General features: G+C 37.6%; 1 protein-coding gene across 1 annotated transcript in view; it reads right to left on the bottom strand.

Annotated features, from left to right (window-relative positions):
• Window positions 1-18,510, bottom strand: part of LOC134678434 (protein crumbs) — a 104,358-nt gene that overhangs the window by 63,380 nt on the left and 22,468 nt on the right. The window contains exon 2 of the mRNA XM_063537010.1: window positions 6,543-6,698. Within this exon, the coding sequence (XP_063393080.1) occupies window positions 6,543-6,698 (156 nt within the window). The remainder of the gene's footprint in view (window positions 1-6,542; window positions 6,699-18,510) is intronic.

Here is an 18,510-nt window from a genome sequence, read left to right as displayed (position 1 = left end):
CATTAGTGGCAGCCCTAGTATTAAACTTTATCACTAATTATAACCATGTAGTCGCATTAAAATAATAATTCCAGAATTGTGCTAAATCCGACAACATTTCCAAAGGAAATTTTACGAAGAAAAAACAAAAGACGGCGAAACCCTTAGTTTTTTTATTTCCAACCGGCCAGTGCGCGCGGTGGCTGTACATGCAGGTTTGCCATGTTACATCCCAAGTAACATTTTAGTCCTATAATTTTAGTTTTTATCGCTAAAAGCTTGTATAGACGTCGTATTAAGGTTCCAGAGGTGACCACCTGTTGTATAAAAGCGTTTGGCAACACCTTTTTGCTCTATAGGCTTATACAGCTAATATATTCTATAAACAATTGATGTAAAGGTTTACATCATCATTTTATAGAGCCGTTATAGGCGTGTACTATGACAGGTTCAAATATAACCACTATAGAGCAATATTACTGTATAATAGTCTTTGGAATCACTTTTATGCAACAAATTTGCACTATTAAGGGTCCTCTGCAAGCCACTATAGTTTTGTGTTTTAACAGTGACAAAAACCCAACTATACAACGATTTTAGGATATAGTGGCTTTAGAGATCACTGCTATAGTACATAATACTTTAGTAGTTTGCTCTATTAAAGTTCCCTGCAAGCCGCTATAGTTCTGTGTTTTAACAGTGACAAAAACCCAACTATACTACGATTTTAGGATATAGTGGCTTTAGAGATCACTGCTATAGTACATAATACTTTGTAGTTTGCGCTATTAAGGTTCCCTGCAAGCCGCTATAGTTTTGTGTTTTAACAGTGACAAAAACCCAACTATACAACGATTTTAGGATATAGTAGCTTTAAAGATCACTGCTATAGTACATAATACTTTAGTAGTTTGTGCTATTAAGGTTTCCTGGAAGCCGCTATAGTTTTGTGTTTTAACAGTGACGAAAATCCAACTGTACAACAATTTTAGGATATAGTGACTTTAGAGATCACTGCTATAGTACATAATACTTTAGTAGTTTGCGCTATTAAGGTTCCCTGCAAGCCGCTATAGCTTTGTGTTTTAACAGTGACAAAAACCCAACTATACAACGATTTTAGGATATAGTGGCTTTAGAGATCACTGCTATAGTACATAATACTTTAGTAGTTTGCGCTATTAAGATTCCCTGCTAGCCGCTATAGTTTTGTGTTTTAACAGTGACAAAAACCCATCTATACAACGATTTCAGGATATAGTGGCTTTAGAGATCACTGTTATAGTACATAATACTTTAGTAGTCATATGAACACTATTATACAACTCTTTTGCTCTGTAGTAGCGTTTTTGGGACATATTTTTATAGCATTAAAAATCGCTTTCGTAGTTTTTAAATCCCTATTATATCTCATCGCTGTAAACGTCACAATGACTCTTTTATATCACAAAACTGTTGTATAGTGGTTTTTCTTTTTTCTTTTAAAAGACAACAACGTTATAGCTGAGTTTTTATGTCTTTTATAAACCGAGTTAGATACATAAAGGTAGAAACCGACTACTTGTAAATGATAAATTTGATCTGTAATGGCTACTTATATCTTGCTTATATAAGTTCAGGCCTAAGCCACATAATGTGGTTCCGTACAAAATATTTTTATATTAATGAATTGATAAAAAAAGACCCCAGTGATATTAGTGATTGTAGTTCAGATTTATCATCAATGCTTTAATACAAGCATATAATCGTGACGGTTTTGATATTTATCGCCATCCATTATTAGCACATTTTTTTACCAATAACACTGAAAAAGAAAACAACAGTAATAACTACATCTTAATTAAAAAAAAATCCTACGTCTTTCTAAAGAGTTTGTTGGTGTAACTGGGTCACAGCAAAATTCTTTTGGAACCCTAATTTTAATCATGATGGCGGTGAATATTTCGTCGTAAGTTCTATAGTTAGCCTATAAAAGCGTCGGATTTACTTCTTGGCTGTATAGTAGTAAATATGGTGAATATCATAATATTTTATTAAATTATTTTATTAAAATCATAAATAAATCGAGGGGGCATTTAAAATTCCTCATTAACCTAATACTATTCTAACGGTAAAACTTCCGTCCCATATACTTTTTGCGCTAAGGACCGAATTATTCGACATCTAAATGACGCATATTAATATAGTCTTTACTTGTCACCATTTTACTTAGTACTTACCGTTTTTGTGAAGTAAACACACAACAAAACCACTCACAACAGTTGATGGAAAACTTGATAGCAAATTGCGTAGTAAAGGAACTATAAATTCTACAATAGTATAAAAAAAGCACTATAATAGAATTTCAAATACTACTATAGTATAAAACAAGCACTATAATGGAATCTCAAATGCTACTATAGTATAAATTGACACTATAATGGCGTTTCTGACAACAAATTAGAACAAGAATCATGCATTATATCACTTTTATAGACCTAAAACGTCACGACTGACACTGCTACAGGTCTACTATATCACTGAATGGCACTAAAGATGCGCCATTTTGGCTTTATACAACCTTCATAGGTCTTTTATAGGACCTTAAGTGGTATTTAGGAAACGTTCTATCGACTGCTATAGTACCACAAATTGTTACTTGGGATATATAGTACTTAGAAGTAAAAAGTCAGTAATATTGTTATACAAGAGTAGACCAATATTAACGATGGCCTACAATGCACGTTAATCACGTAATCACCTCTAGAGTTACAAGGTCCACAGCGATGTTTCGAGATAATTATTCACGGGAATACGACCCGCAGTGTGCCGGGTAATTTGTGCTAAAAATAAATATACTGCTGAAAAATACGGGACGCTTTTATTAATCTATGAGGGCGTCCGCTGCCTGGAGCGGGTGAGCGTGTTAGTGAAAAATAGTAGGCGCGACGACGGATTTTGCCCGCGCAATGGCATCCGCGTGCGTGCGTGCGCCCGCTCCGTGTACCCGCACCAGCAGCGGACGCCCTGAAAGATGATGGTGGCGATGGTGCGGCTAGTGAACATGAAGTACCAGACATCTATATGTATATGTTACGTAAATGTTCATGGCAAATAGAGACCCGTAAATCATTCCCAGCAGGCGTAGAGCCTATTGTAAATACAGTGGAGCATGTTTGTTATGGTGTTGAAATTTGGCTGAGCAAAAGATTGGGCTATTGCCGAGAGGTCCGGACACCAGCCATAACAATGCTTACACACGTTATCGAAACAGGTGGTGACAAGCCGCTGACTGGATGGTCCCCTGAAACTGCCGCGGCATGCTGCCGTCGTAAAGACAACCAGGAGCAAGACCGGTGCGAGCAACTCAATCCAATATCATTTTTAAATATTTAATTGTTATACAGATCAAATTTTATGTTACTAATTTCACAATAAGGTCGTCTAACATTAATTAAAATTGTATAAAAAATACAAGTTGGCAATGGATATGATCCAACGTTTCACCCATAATACAAAACAGTTTAAGTATACATATATCCATGTATTGTTTGCGTTTGTCGTCAAATAGATGATATATGTATATAAAAAAAAATACAAGTTATACTTAGTCAAGAATGTTAATGTTCACATCCGACCTTATGTATATAATTAACTTGGACTGTCCAGTCTCGTATATAAATAGACAGACTAGTTTCATGCAATATTTTGTAAACCTTCATCGAAGCGTATAATTTATTCCACGGTTACGATTAACCGAGAGTGTTCGGCGAATTTGCGCGTTAACCGGTTGACTACCATTGTTCACACTGTTTAACTAATAATTCGACTATTATTAATGGTATAAGGTACAGCAATGGTTAGCCCCCTCTGAATTCAAATGTAACCGCTTTCGGATGAACGAAACGCCTGGCATCCATTGGCTGGTTGGGTGGACGGTGGACGACATTCGAAAGATTGCGGATCAATTCTGGATGGGCTTCGCTCAGGTGGCGTACTATAGAAGAGAGGCCTTTGCTCACGATAATGGGCTGACATGATCATGATGATGTGATGAATTACAATGGGATAGTCGACCATAAAGCTTGAACACGCCAAAACGTGGGCACACATTTTTGCTTATACATTTTGGAAAGGGTGGTTAAATTTTATTACTTTACTTAAATTAAAATCGCTATAGTATGAGGAATATATGATACCACAATAGTTGTCAATTGTATGATTCGTTTTCATGATAACGAGCTTTAAACAATAACTGAGCGAAATCACTTTGCACCAATAGAATTGGAAAAGTCGATTAGGCTAAAGAACCTTGTGAAAATGTTAATATATCGAGGATCGATTAGTTTTTGTGTTTTTGAAATGTTGCGGAGACGTCAATGAATGGAAAGACAACCAGAAAGCAGAATAACACGAGATACAAATGAGAAAAAAAAAGAAACTAGGAAAATACAGCGTTCTTACATAAAGACCGAAACCAAATTTTTCTTATGTTGCAAAAAACGTACAAATATCTCAAATTTATGTACAAAAAGAGAAGTCAAGTTAAATTAAGAGCTAGCAAGAGCTTATCTGCTCCCAAAATAGTGGTGCTAAATGAAATTTGTATGCAAAATGTAGGATATTAAAACGTTTGATCATTTTTAACGTATTTGAGCGTGTTAGGTGTTAGACGATGGTTCTATAGAAATACATACTTCAAGCAATACACAAAATAAAAAGTTTGACTTGTATGAGTTGCTAATACATTCCCGAAGATTGCAAGATAAAAATAATGCTAAGTATCCCCATTATTTATTGGTTGAGCCAGCTACTTGTGATTGCATCAAGCGACGCCGTTAATTCACATAAGGGACATTGACTATAGAAATGTATGCAAGAAACATTTGCGAAAATGACCTAAACCTATTTTAAAGAAGCCACAGCTCACAGTTACTATTTTGGTAGCATTCATCGTGTTGTCATTACACTATAACAGTGACGAAGGGGTATTAACATGATGGACATGCTGACAATGCCAAAAGGGTACTTTTGGCGGATGGTAATAAATGAAGGCGGATGGCAATGGACTGGGCCCATATCAATGAATATTTGAAAAAGACACCCGTTAAAGTTATATTATCAACTTATCCGCAAATAACTCTGGCTTGGACTACTTAAGCATACAGTAATCATGTCGTGCAAAGTGCCTGTGTCCTGGTCATCACGAAGTCTGTGACATGTCAAATCCTGAGGCTGAAATGATAGTCTAGTATATTAGCATGATAAACTATAATATTTTCAATTATATTCAATATATATTTCGCTCCATTAGACCTTTATTTTCTATTTATTTGTAATTTTATGTGCCCACGTTTTGGCGTGTTCAAGCTTTATCTACCATATTATTAGTTCTATGTGCTTACGGTGTCTTAGTAAAAACGGCTACTTGGACTATTGTTTGATCATTTGAGCAAGCTCGGTTTTTTGGATGCTGTGAAGAGTCAACTCGACAATGATGTAACCGTGTGTCACACCCGGATTTTTATATTTGTTTTTCTTTTAACCATGAGTTTCATGGCTATCGTAGGTAGTATTGTCTGTGGATTTCAGCCGTTACCTCAGACCCTCAGCGCTCCGCGCATTCTATTGAAAACCTTACCTTAGGCGCATGGCACACTGCTGATACTGCACTTGCGAATCGGATGCAGTGTGCTATGAGCCTAATGCACAATGTGCTGCATGACCCGGATGACATAGTGAACATTCTACCCATCACCCAAAAAGCCTTGTCTACGAACAAACGTGCTAATCTACAGCCAATCATAATGATTTATTATTGTGACCCTTCGAGGGCCGCCATCTTACTCGCCCATGACTCATTATGCTGAGTCACATAAGCCACATATTGATACTATCGGGTCGTATCAATACAATACTCGTATATCCACAACTTATAAGGATTGTGTTTATTATTTTTGCACATACCTAAGTCACATATCCAACATACTTATGGAATTACTCACTTGTGTACGAAGAGTCTAAGGGAAAAATCATGAGCCTGTTTTTTCCACAGATTTATTAGATTGACGCTTACGCTTAAGAATGCGTCGACCGTCCAGTGGCGCCTCCATTGGGGGAATTGGGTTAGTTTATGTATAAATCAGTATAATATTACTATTGTTGTCCTACTGATTTCCCAACAATTCGTCTTTGTCACATAAACTGAAAAAGATATCAATGATATCATACGGATAAAAGTGACCATCAAGTCCACCGGTCCACCGGGCATTGTCACTTAGTTTTAATTTCTTACTTATTTTACCAGTTTATCACCTAAACGGAAAAACCATTTTGCCCTTAGTTAGGTCAAAGGCCTGTACACACCGGCTGCGTGTACGTGACATGTACGTGCGCGTGCGGCTTTGTAGTATACAGATCCTTATGAGAGACGGCACACCGCTTGCGAGACGTCGTGACTCCAACATTTTAGCGCACGCGCACTTGCACGTCACGCACACGCAAGCCGGTGTGCACAGGCCTCAAGCAGGACCCTTATTCACCCCTTGCCTACGGAGCCCTTACAAGACAAAATGTCCACTCACCGACACATGTCCGAAAGTTGAGGCCGACGAGTTGCTTGAGCGATATAGGCCTCGAGAGTCGTATGTAGGAGCTGCCGTTGAAATAAGCCTCGGGCCTCTCGGAGGGGCCGAGCGGGTTCGCGGCCTGAGCTCCCACCCAGAGCAGGAGGCTGAACCCTGTAACAAATTATTATATGGTTAGTATACATTATAGAGGTGTAGAAAGAGAATCATAACAGACCTTCTAGCGCGACTCCATTGCATATCTAGCGCGACTTCAAGTATGGACTCGCGCGAGAACGCAACTCCGCCAGGTATCAGATAAGTTGTAGTTAGTTATCTTAAGTTAAGCAAGTACATATAAAAATTCAATTTTTAATACCCACTGTGTTATAATGAATCATGAATTAGCACTGACTAGCAATGTACAAATTGCAGAAATTGCAGAAATGTTCTCGGAAATTTCAGAGAAATTACATGAAGAAACTTGGAAGTTTTTTGTGAGAATGTTCCCATGAGAACTTTAACGTTTTATGTAATATATAATATTACACGCCACATAACAGTAAAGCGGGCAGGCGAAATATTGGCATGTGTCTACGTCGGTCTTGACACGATTAGATTGTTTATTAAATTTAAGTTCCAGAGAATATTCTTCATAGAAGTTTCGCAACTTAAGAAACTTCTCCTCGGTATATTGTAAGAGTAAGTATAAACTATAATAAATATAAAGGATGTTTCCATTAAAACCTAGAGTCTAGCCAAGCTAACACTACTTGGCATTTGCAATATTATCAAATTTCTTACTTCCCACTTTAGACGGACCGAATTGTACCCAATTACCCATATAATTATCATAAAGATGGGTAAGTACGTACAGCCAGCATAAGGGCGATGCACCACTCGCCGCCCGGTTCCGTATGTAAATATAGTTATCGGTAGACAGGTGCCAGATCGACAGGTGATCTCAACTATCTCAAGGCCGGGCTGTGGCCTTTTCTTGTGAGCTTTACCGTTATTATACCACACTTTATAAAATTGAGTCTGGGTTAGTCGGTACTGACCCTACCATTACGAAGCCGATGGTCATGGGTTCGAATACCGGTAATGGCATTTATTTGTGTGAAGAGCACAGATTGTTTTGTATAATATCAATCATATATATAAAATTGAAAAACCAGAACGGGATAAAAAACGAGCGAAGAAGAGAGATGGCGCCTTACAAATTTCTAAAAAAGTTTTTGACACGTATCTCGAATACAACGCACGTATGATAAGAAAAAACTGTTTAAATCTATTATCTACATATGGGAATAAAACTAGAATATAAAAACTATCGCTTTCTATGCGTATTTAATTTACAATAAGTAAAAGAAATTTTCATAACAATCTTGATTTTACGATATTCGCCCATTTTCGGCAACTCTCGGTTGTTTTCGTTTGGCGGTGCTACAGCCTAGACCAAATTATCCGTAAGTTAGTAACTTAAATTATGTTTGTCATGTTGGTATACAGGTATTTCTGAGTTTTTTTACACGAAGTAAAATAAAAAGTGCTGTCAACCTCAACCTTAGTCTATAGAGCCCATACGAGTGATTTATGTCATATATGACTTATCATTCTTATCAATCAAAGTAATTACTATATTATTGTTATCAATTTGTATTTTGTTGTTTTAAATTTATTTTTGAGTTATATTATTCAGATTGACTTTCACGGCTTCGGCAAACATTGCCATTCGTCCGGGGAACGGGCTAAGAATGCTGAGATGGGCCAAAAATACAAAGTTGATAGTAAGTTATGTAGGTAGATTAAAGTGCATGTTCAGATATTATTGAGCGACCTGATAAAAATAAGCAAATATACAGTCAGCAGTCAGCCAAATATCGTAATATAATTTTGTTGCCATAGAAATAAGGATGTGGTCCGATATAGTGGCGAAATATTGAGAGACAAAAGCGGCTAAATTCAGTGGTGGCTCGGACACTTAGAGAGAATGGGAGAGGATCGTGCCGTGAAGAGAGCGCAGGTACTTGGGACAACAAAATGGGAGACGCCCGAGTGGGCGTCCTAGGTACCGCTGAAACGACGTAGTTGCTCAAGCTCGGCCATGGCGACTGGCGAGAGCTATCGCAAGACCGAGAGGACTAGACTACCTATTTGTATGAAAAGGCGATTTAAGGGCGGTGGTCGTCCATATTCGTTTTAAGGCGAAAATTAATCTAATGAACGTTTTTGCAACTAGGCTTATAAGAACAAATAATAATTTTATCTTGAAACAAGTTTTAAATAAATACGTGTAGATGAAAAAATACAATCTTGCCTTTTATCAAATCACATCATTTTTTGACAAATTTGCGAATTGAGTTATCCAAATAACGGCTACAAATAAGAAATCCCTATTACAGTTTTAAACCATGGCAGGGTTGAATACATAATAATGTCGGTATTTAAGTAAACATAAAACGAACTCTTTATTTCATTTACGCGAGCGGAGCTGCGGGCCCGTCTAGTATCATATAATTTTATTGTTGCCCGATGACCCTCAACACAGGCCTTCTTGAGTTTAATAAGAGCCGTCCGACACTTCAGTTTTTAATAGAAAGCATCACGTGATTTTTTTCACCTGTCGTAGAAAATGAAATGTCGGACGCGTGCAATTGTTAAAACTTTACATTTAATAATGGTAAAATACATTGACTGAGAGGGTACTCAAAAACCTCACCAGTAGCAGGCCTATGGAACTCTCCGCGCGAGGTCGGAGTTATGCCTACGAATCTGCTCCCGTTCACGGTAGAAAAGCAAGCCAGTTGGTTGCCACACGCGCTCATGTACGCACGTCACTGCGCGCCGCACTGTCAATTTTTACGATAGTTACAAGTAGGTAGTAGGTACCTACTATTGAATTAAACATGTAATGTTTATTATGTATGACAAATGTATAACTTTAGATATCTATTTGAAATAGGTAGCAAATTTTTAATCTATTTTGGTAAATGTTTATTTTAATGACAGTATTAAGTTAACTTTACACCGGAAAGTGCCTACTCATTTTTGCTCTGATTAACTTATAATTAATTACCTGTATTCATGTGTTTCTATTATTTTTCTTTATTGTGTAAAATTAATCTTTATCTGGTTTTAAATTACACGAAGTTTTAAAACTAATTCTTGCTGGGATTTTTGCACAGTTTATAAAACGGCGGTTACTGCAGGGACATATGACCTTTTAAAATGACTATTTCGCAAACACTAACGCTAAATTGGAATATTAGGTATAATTTAAGATTTAGCTTTCCTTTTATTTCAATCCGCTGTTTAAGTAGGTATTTATTTATCATTTCAAAGCGTCAGCAACCCTAGCGTTGTGCCGGTGCGCGCGGTGCGGGGAGCGGCGCGTTGAAGGTCACTCCATTGTATTTTTGTGTAGGTATCAAAACGGTAGGTAGTTGCGTTTTGTTTGAGAGATAAGTATCTGTTCGTAAGAACTATTATATAATCTGTGCCAGTAGCCTTATACCACGACTGCCTTAGCAGTGTCAAACTGACATATTTACACCTCACTCGCACTAATATGCTAGTACGAGCGAGATGCATAGAAAGTAAGTTACACATACGATTAGCGAATACATTACCAGCACCCTGGTCAGCTGTAATTGTCAGTGTCACACTGGTGGTATACGAGTACATCAACCTACATTTCATAAATTGTAAAAAAAAAGCTAGTCTAGACGCTAGACTAGACCTATTTCGCCTCAAGTCGTTACGGTAATCTTAATCGTGGAGCCATTGCATGTTCTTAACAATAACAAAAACTGACTACTGGTGATCCTTATGTGGTTGTAATAAGGTTCCCAATTGATCAAAACAGTCGCTGTTGGTATGACCGGGTCACAGCGGTATACTGCTGGTATATTGCATACAGCACGCTAACCGCAACGGTGGGTTTAAAGTTTAACCTCCTTTTTTGGACCACGGTTGGAAATTAGTATTGCATTACTTACATTAATAGTATTTTGTGCAACAGGTACACAAATGTGCAAGTGTTCTTATACTAGCGACCCGCCCCGGATTCGCACGAAAACCTTAACAAAATATGTATATTCCTAAACCTTCCTAAAGAATCAATCTATTGCTAGGTGCCAGCGGTTTTCTGTGATAGGTGCAAGCGGCATGAAAGTCCGTTAAGAAGTTTTTGAGTTTATTGCGAACATAGGTAAGTGGTAAGTACATGTAAACAAACAGACGCGGCGGGGATAAAACAAATTCCTCCATCGGGTGGGGGTAGCAATGCACGCACGAGAACTTTCCAAAGTTGCGAAACTTTCCACATGAGAATTTCTCGGTCACTTCTGAGAATGTTCTCGAGAACGAGAATTTATTTATTTATCGTAGTTTATACCATGAATATTCACGATAGTTTAGGTGTAGTATCCTTACCCCCAGAAAATCCCGACTTTTGGTCTACCGCTTCCGGTCAGAAAAATGTATGACGGCCCGGCCAAACGGTCAGACCTAGGTGGGGGGTGCTCGACCAAATGTCATAGAGGGACCCTGGCACCGTGGGCGACTTTGTTTTATAAAGTGTACCCAGTGCTTCAGTAGGTATACTATTATACACTTCAAGCCCCGCCGTGCAGCGGTTAGCGGAGGTTTAGTATTTCATTGTAACTTGGCTTATCACTAGCGCACTAGGTGAGAAACAAGGGCACTAGGTACCTTCTAGACGACCTAGATCTTGGTATAAAAAACATTAAAAACTTATAAGTCTTGGCCCCACGATAGAATGTACCAAAACGTTTGTAATTTATTTGATAGTAATACAAAGTGCCCGCAATCTTGCCTAGTGCCTCTGTTGAGCTGCTGTAGTGCATTCCACCGATATTGAATCGATTTGCGGCGATAGCGAATGTGTGAATGATTGTAGGCATGTTGCTCAGACACGTTTAAGACGACGACGACGTGTTTCTCCAATAGCGACCTTACTTTCTATGCATGAAGATACAATTTAATAATAGTACATTATTGTCGAGGCTCGGAAGTAGCTACTTGCAGGCTGAGGATTCGTTTTAAACGGACGACCTTGGGAGTCCGTTTAATTGAATCCGAAGCCAGCAAGTAGCCTTCCAGCCGAGTCATATATAGTGCTTTTCTCAAAAATGGTGCAAGAAATATAAATATCATAGAAATATTTTACAAAAGCAACGTTCTTACGTATATATTTTCACAGAAAAAAGCCCTTGCCGCCTTTTTATTTTTTTTAATAAAAAAATAGAAGTGTATTTTTCTGCCGAAAATACGCCAACCTATTTGAGACACCTAAATAGTCGCGGTACTAATCATCTGTTTGGCTGTTTAATGGGCCTGTGCCTTCATTTGATATGGCCATTTCAACTTTTAAAAAGTTTGGAACTCGACAAATAATGGAATTTGTATGCAACATTGCAGTCCCAAAATCGAGACTGCAAATGTTATTAACTTTTTAATTTTTGAGTGACCATAAACTACGCGCTTCGCGACCTATTTTTTAGACGGCAAAGTCGACTTTGCCGTCCATTTTTGAGAAAAATTGTTTTGTGATTTCCTGACTTACAGTTAGTATTTAAATATACGAAATATTATGATACAATACGATCAGGTGTTGTGGTTAACTGTAAAATTCAAAATTTTTGGGACTTGAATCTGATTTAAAGACAATATAATTATTATCAAGGGGAAAATAAACAAAACCGTCAAAAGTGATAATAGCCCTAATGATAGCCAACCTCCGCCAGGAGACGGCGCCATAAAAAGAAGAAGAAAATAAGTAGTTTGCCGAGTTTATTACTGAATATTTTGATGACAATTTAACAAATTCTAACTGTAACGACTTGACATTTAACTAATTTTTACTATTTAATTTGTTATCATTCTAATTTACTATAATAATAATGTATGACGATAATTATGATAAATCACTAATGTTAAATATTTATTACCAATTGATTATTATTATATTTCCACTGCAATTACCAATTTAAACATATCTTGTTTTGTATAAATAAACTGTTTAGTTTTTAACTAGTTTTTAAGACAGTGCTACGCCCTTGCAGGGTGACCATGTACCAAACCTATATGTAACACCTTTATATCCATGGTTTTTCGCATGAAATAAATGAAATGAAATGAAAAGTTTTTTTAGTAAAGAACCTACAAATCAAGATAATATCATGGTAAACACATAGGCTAGTTCACGTGAGCCCTTTGGACACTGAGTAAATATAACTAATTTAATAAACGACCATCGTGCTTTGCTAGAAGAAGGCAGCCGTTCCACCGCCGACCATACCGATAACAAGTTTTATACAGCTCTTATGCGCGTTGGGAGGTCTGCCGTCTAAAGCATGGCCTGAATCGGAAACAAACATCTACATTGCCTTAGCAAGTGCTGCCAACTACCTGATCTACCGTTCTCATACGTTTTCTTGTGCATAGTAGGTTCTGCCATCTTATGGCCTCACATTATACACGGTGTAACATGAGGAAACCGAATAATTTTAACCACGCATTTCTGAGGTCAAAAGAAGTAAAAAATGTAATATGAGTTTAGGTCAATTTCGCCAAAAAAAAATTTTTTTTTTGTTTTGTTTTTTCGAGTTTTTGAATGTATTTGTACATAAAAAATAAATGTTATTGGTAAACTTGTCACTTAAAATTGATTTTTACATTTTTTTTTGTAGAACCTACTTTTTGCAAAGTGTTACTTGTCACTTTTTGACATCTATCAATAAGGATATTTAGACTACGTCCCATAGCAGCAACATCACTATCAAAAAGGCCTTTTACACTATGTAACAATAAAAACTTGTTTTTTTTTTAATAAATAATTATATCTGAAACTAGGCGGATTTCAAAAAAGTTTATAGGACATTTTTGTCTCTAAATATGATCAGGAATACGCTGTTAAAATTATTCGGTTTTCTCATGTTACACCGTGTAGTCATACACCGAAAGCATAAACTTCACATTTGCGCCAAAAATCTGGCAGCTCCTATGCTGCCCCCGACAGATCATACTTCACGCACGCTCCCTTTACCTATTGCATCGACTGGCGAATAATTGTGTATATGCCTATTTTCATAAAGCTAGCTAACTGCACACTTCGCATTTATCTGAGTATGATCATCATCAAAACGGTTAAACTGCAAATTAAACTTTAAACGGTTTAAACATTTCATTACATGAGTAAGGTAATCGTACTAAAGTCGGACCAAGAAAAGTCTTCAGCGGATTTGATAGTCCACGGAGTGCAAGCGTTATTTATACGTCATAATTTCATAGAAGTTTGACTTTTATTATAACTCTTGCACTGCGTGGGCTATCAAGTCCGCTGCAGACTTTTCCCGGTCTGACTCTAGTGCTCGACATGCTAATGCCCAATAGATGACACCTTACTTTCACCTTAATTGACAATGACTTAAGTTTCAAGATGACATGTACTGGAATCGCGTCGAGCACCAGTACGTCTACCTTATTACAGATGTTTTACTTCAGGTGCATTCGTTCATTCATGATATGCATTTATTTTTGCCAGATTTTCTAGAGTTAGACCAAGATAACTCTGCAAAAGTTATTTATACGTCATAAATTCATAGAAGTTTGACGTTTAAAATAACACTTGCACACTCTGGGCTTTCGAAATCGCCAAAGACTTATTTTGGTCTAACTTTATGAACTTATTCTAAATCTTCTATACATCATAAACGTTTACTAAAGTTGACGAGCCGATAATAATCGTTTGTCCCTTTCCGACGCATTAGTATGATGGAAAGGGACAAACGATTACTATCGGCTTGTCAACTTTAGTAAACGTTTATGATGTGAATAAGGGGGTAAGTATGTAGAGCGAACAAATATTGTCGTCCTCTGAGCGGTGTAACAGCTGCCTTAGGCTCTTGCGTCGGTTCTCGACTCGGGCCAATCCAATTAGTTAGGTATCGATTAGACGCGCCGTGTCAGCCCATCGGGACACTTCACTGACCATGACCAATAGCCCTTATGTAGCGGTGATAAGGGTTCTGATTGGTCAACACGGGAAACGTGTCATACACTGTATGTATATTACACTTTATACAATTATAGTAGTAAATTAATCTAAGTATTAACCTCCATACAACGCCGCGCGCCTCGTTATTATTGCCTATTTATTTACGCTATTCTTGCATTTCTTTTTTTAAATGAAGTGTTACTTGGTTAACATTAGCGAAATATAGTTTAATTATTTTTTTAATATTACCCACATCGTATCTTGTTTGCCATACGATTTACTTGATTAACATTAGCGAAATATAGTTTTTTTTGTTTTTTATTTTACCCACATCGTATCTTGTTTGCCATACGATTAAAAAAATAAAAGTTAAGATATTATTTCATTGATAATTCAGTGAAAACAACCTTCTCAGATATTTTTAGGTAGCACCAACAGTTTCCTAAATGTAATTGTCTCCAGAGTAGACTGCCCACTGATGAGGCGTTGGAACCAATTAAAAGAACCCAAAGCATTATTAAAATATGATAGTCATAATATTAATTTGATATATTTATTGTTATTTCATATTGTATAGTAATGGATTTGGGCGGTAGGTGTCAGTTTCGACAGAAACCAGTTGAGATTTTGGACAAAATCTCTATAATTTAGATTCTGGTTACTTCACCTATAGTTCGGTTTCTGAATGAGACGGTTTCGGAAAAAAACGTATGAAGTTTAAGTCACATTTTTTTCAATTCAATTTCTGAGTAGGTCAGATTCTTAGCAGGTTACGGTCATTATAGTATCAAATCAGATGACCATTAAGTTTGACATTGCCAACCGCGTCTCCCGAGCTTAGAGAACATAACCAAACTGAGTGGTCATTAACCGGCGTTCCCCTCTATCGAAAATAGGCGGCCAATGGTCAACCACATGTATGGACTGACGTTTATCTGACACGGCTATGTTTACGTTAGGTACATACATGAGAAATCTCATTTTTTCGTATCACACTTAATGGTCATCTGATTTGATACTATAATGACATTAATGACCGTAACCTGCTAAGAATCTGACCTACTCAGAAATAAAATTGAAAAAAAAGTGACTTAAACTTCATACGTTTTTTTCCGAAACCATCTCATTCAGAAACCGAACTATAGGTAATCTGAAGTAACCAGAATCTAAATTATAGAGATTTTGTCCAAAATCTCAACTGGTTTCTGTCGAAACTGACACCTACCGCCCAAATCTAGTAATGGGCCTTCTGCCTGAAATAAATAAATTCAATTTCAATAAATCAAAAGCTTTTGTTTACATAATTTGCCATTTGTATAGAAGTCCACTAACTATAAATGGGGCTGCATGCTAGAGATATAGGCAAAGTTAGTGTTTCGTTTCCTAGCGCGTTGACCTGCATAACGGTCGGCCACTGACTTTCTAAAGCGTTCGGCTGCGGCTGGAAATGGACCACTAAACTGGGGTTTTACTATTCACAAATAGATACTAGACTAAGGGCCCACACAGACGGACTGCAACTTGTATGGGAACGTAGGGGACGTTGTAGTTGGCGTGCAGTTCCCATAAAAATTGGAGTCGGGTTGCAGTCCAAATGTACCGGCACTAAAAGATTAATTTGCCTAATTGTAAGCATGTAGTAAATAAGTTTATCGTCGAAAACTTCATTTTTGAATTGGCACAGTAAGTAGCAGAAGTTGCTAAGCGGGCGAGGTGTTCAAAATGACCTTGACACACTCTTATTCTCTTAACAATAAAATCGCGTCAATATCATTTTGAACACCTCGCCCGCTTAGCATCTTCTGCTGCTGACTGTAGAAGCTTACAACACTAGCATATTGGTGCGATAAAGTCAGATAGCGAATTTGCATTTGTGAGCAAAACGGAGCTCATCAGTTTAGAAGTGAGTTGCTATTAGGATCTGTTAGGAATCTTAGGAATGTTAGGATATATTTGAGAATCAGGAATTATGTAAAGAATAGTTTTAACCTCTGTACAAAAATGCGATATGATTTTAATAAAATCAATAGTGAAGGAAATTATTATTCTGAAATCGAACGAATCAAAAGAAATGTAACTCTCAACCTTGTTCCAATTGAAAATGGTTAAAATTAAATCAAATTCATTCGTCCTACGGGTAGGGCCGTGGGCCTAACGAGGTTAAAAGAGACTTTTTGCAGGTAATGAGAAAGATATCCATCACCAAGATCACCAAGAGGCCACACGCTCACTCTAGCTCCTCTCGCAAAATGGAACAGTCCCCATCAGATATTGGAGCAGCCAAGGCGCCCAAAAGTATCTGACCATGAACGTCTTGACTAGGGGGACGTTGTTCAGATACTTGTGATCACCTTGGCCGCTCTGATATATCTAATGGCATTGGAACAACAATCGTCACGAGGCAAAACATCAGCAAAACGTGTCTCAAACGTTGAAACTATGTCAACGGATAAATATTGCATGTTTATGAAACATTGTACCCGTAAATAGCAGTCCATTAAAAACAACACCCGATTAAACAAGCGCTTCGATATACTTACTCGGCCCTTACTCGTAATAGTTTAGATTAGATACAATTACGGACGTTACTGTTGACCCATTAAGGGTTTACTTTACATTGGATTTCATACCGTTAGTATTGGCAACCAAATTAGCTTGAGCCCTACATGGGTCAACAATTAAAGTCCGTGACTCCGTATTAAGTAGGTAGGTACCTTACCTATACGTGCTCACGAGGAACCCGAAAGATTGTAACCACGCAAAAGGAAAAAACCGGCCAAGAGCGAGTCGGACTCACGTTCCAAGGGTTCCGTACATTAATTCCGACTCAGGCTTAGTTAATTCATAACTATGCGCATCACGTTAAGAATACCTGAGTACCGTTTCTGACGCATCACATCCTTATCTCTTTTCCTAGTATCGGAGAAAGCCCTCATGACTCAAACATTGAGAATAAGGAATTCGAAACCAGTTTTAAACGATTTTACACTCTATATTGTTGACATTAATATTCCAATTCCAACGGCTGTTGAAACAGGACCTGCATTGTTATTGTGATATTTCCGAGGCGAACATTCGAGCCAACCCATTTTCGAGCATTTAATAATCGGACTCGCTTTTAAAGGCTCTTAAAAGCTTAACCCTCTGCAGTAAACCTTGCACAATTGTGCATAGTTTTGTATGGGATTGACGTTTATCGTACAGTCAGCCAAGAAAGTGGTCTACCAATTTTCAATTCATCTGATTGATAGAGTCGAAAAGTGGTAGACCACTTTCTTGGCTGACCGTACAACGTTACGTACAAAGCCATACATTTGATGTGCCCCTCCCCCGCAAAAATCGGCAGACTGTTTTGTACAGAAAATTACAGAATTCTAAAGTTTATACATTCTATTGGCACGTTTGAGATTGATAAATCGCACTATGCCTGGAAAAGGGTTAAATAAGCTTTTATCTATGACTGCTTTCATGAAGCTTTCAACAGCCACATAATACCTATCGAGATAATTCTAACAAACCCGAACACAATTAGGTTGCCTCGCTTTATCTCAGAGTTCTATAGCTAGAGCTCCTGTGTCCATCTTCAGATCGGCTCGTCTCAAAAGCATAAACCTGGTCATTTTCACGTTTCTAATAATATTTAAATTGATCTTGATTGTGTTTGTCAGAAATCCCACGTTCACAATAACACTGGTCGATCTGGCAGCATCGGGAACGCAAGGCATTACCTGTGTCGGTTACCGAACCCTGTGGTGACGTCACCAAGCTCGCGCGCAGGCGACACTGGCTCGTAGCGCCTTGGAACCAAAGTCGCTTGTTCTGTGCGAATTGTGCGATGTATAAAGGTTAATAATAAGTCGGTGGCCACGAGGTTGGTAGGCTGTTGAAATATGTCCGAGGCTGTTTATTGTTATCGCCTTCTCTGCTCTCCAAGGAACAAGTCTAAAGTTTTAAATTACTATT

The sequence above is a fragment of the Cydia fagiglandana genome, chromosome Z (genome assembly GCF_963556715.1).
Source record: "Cydia fagiglandana chromosome Z, ilCydFagi1.1, whole genome shotgun sequence".
In the NCBI taxonomy this organism is placed as follows: domain Eukaryota; kingdom Metazoa; phylum Arthropoda; class Insecta; order Lepidoptera; family Tortricidae; genus Cydia; species Cydia fagiglandana.
This window is presented reverse-complemented; position numbering and strand designations above follow the sequence as displayed.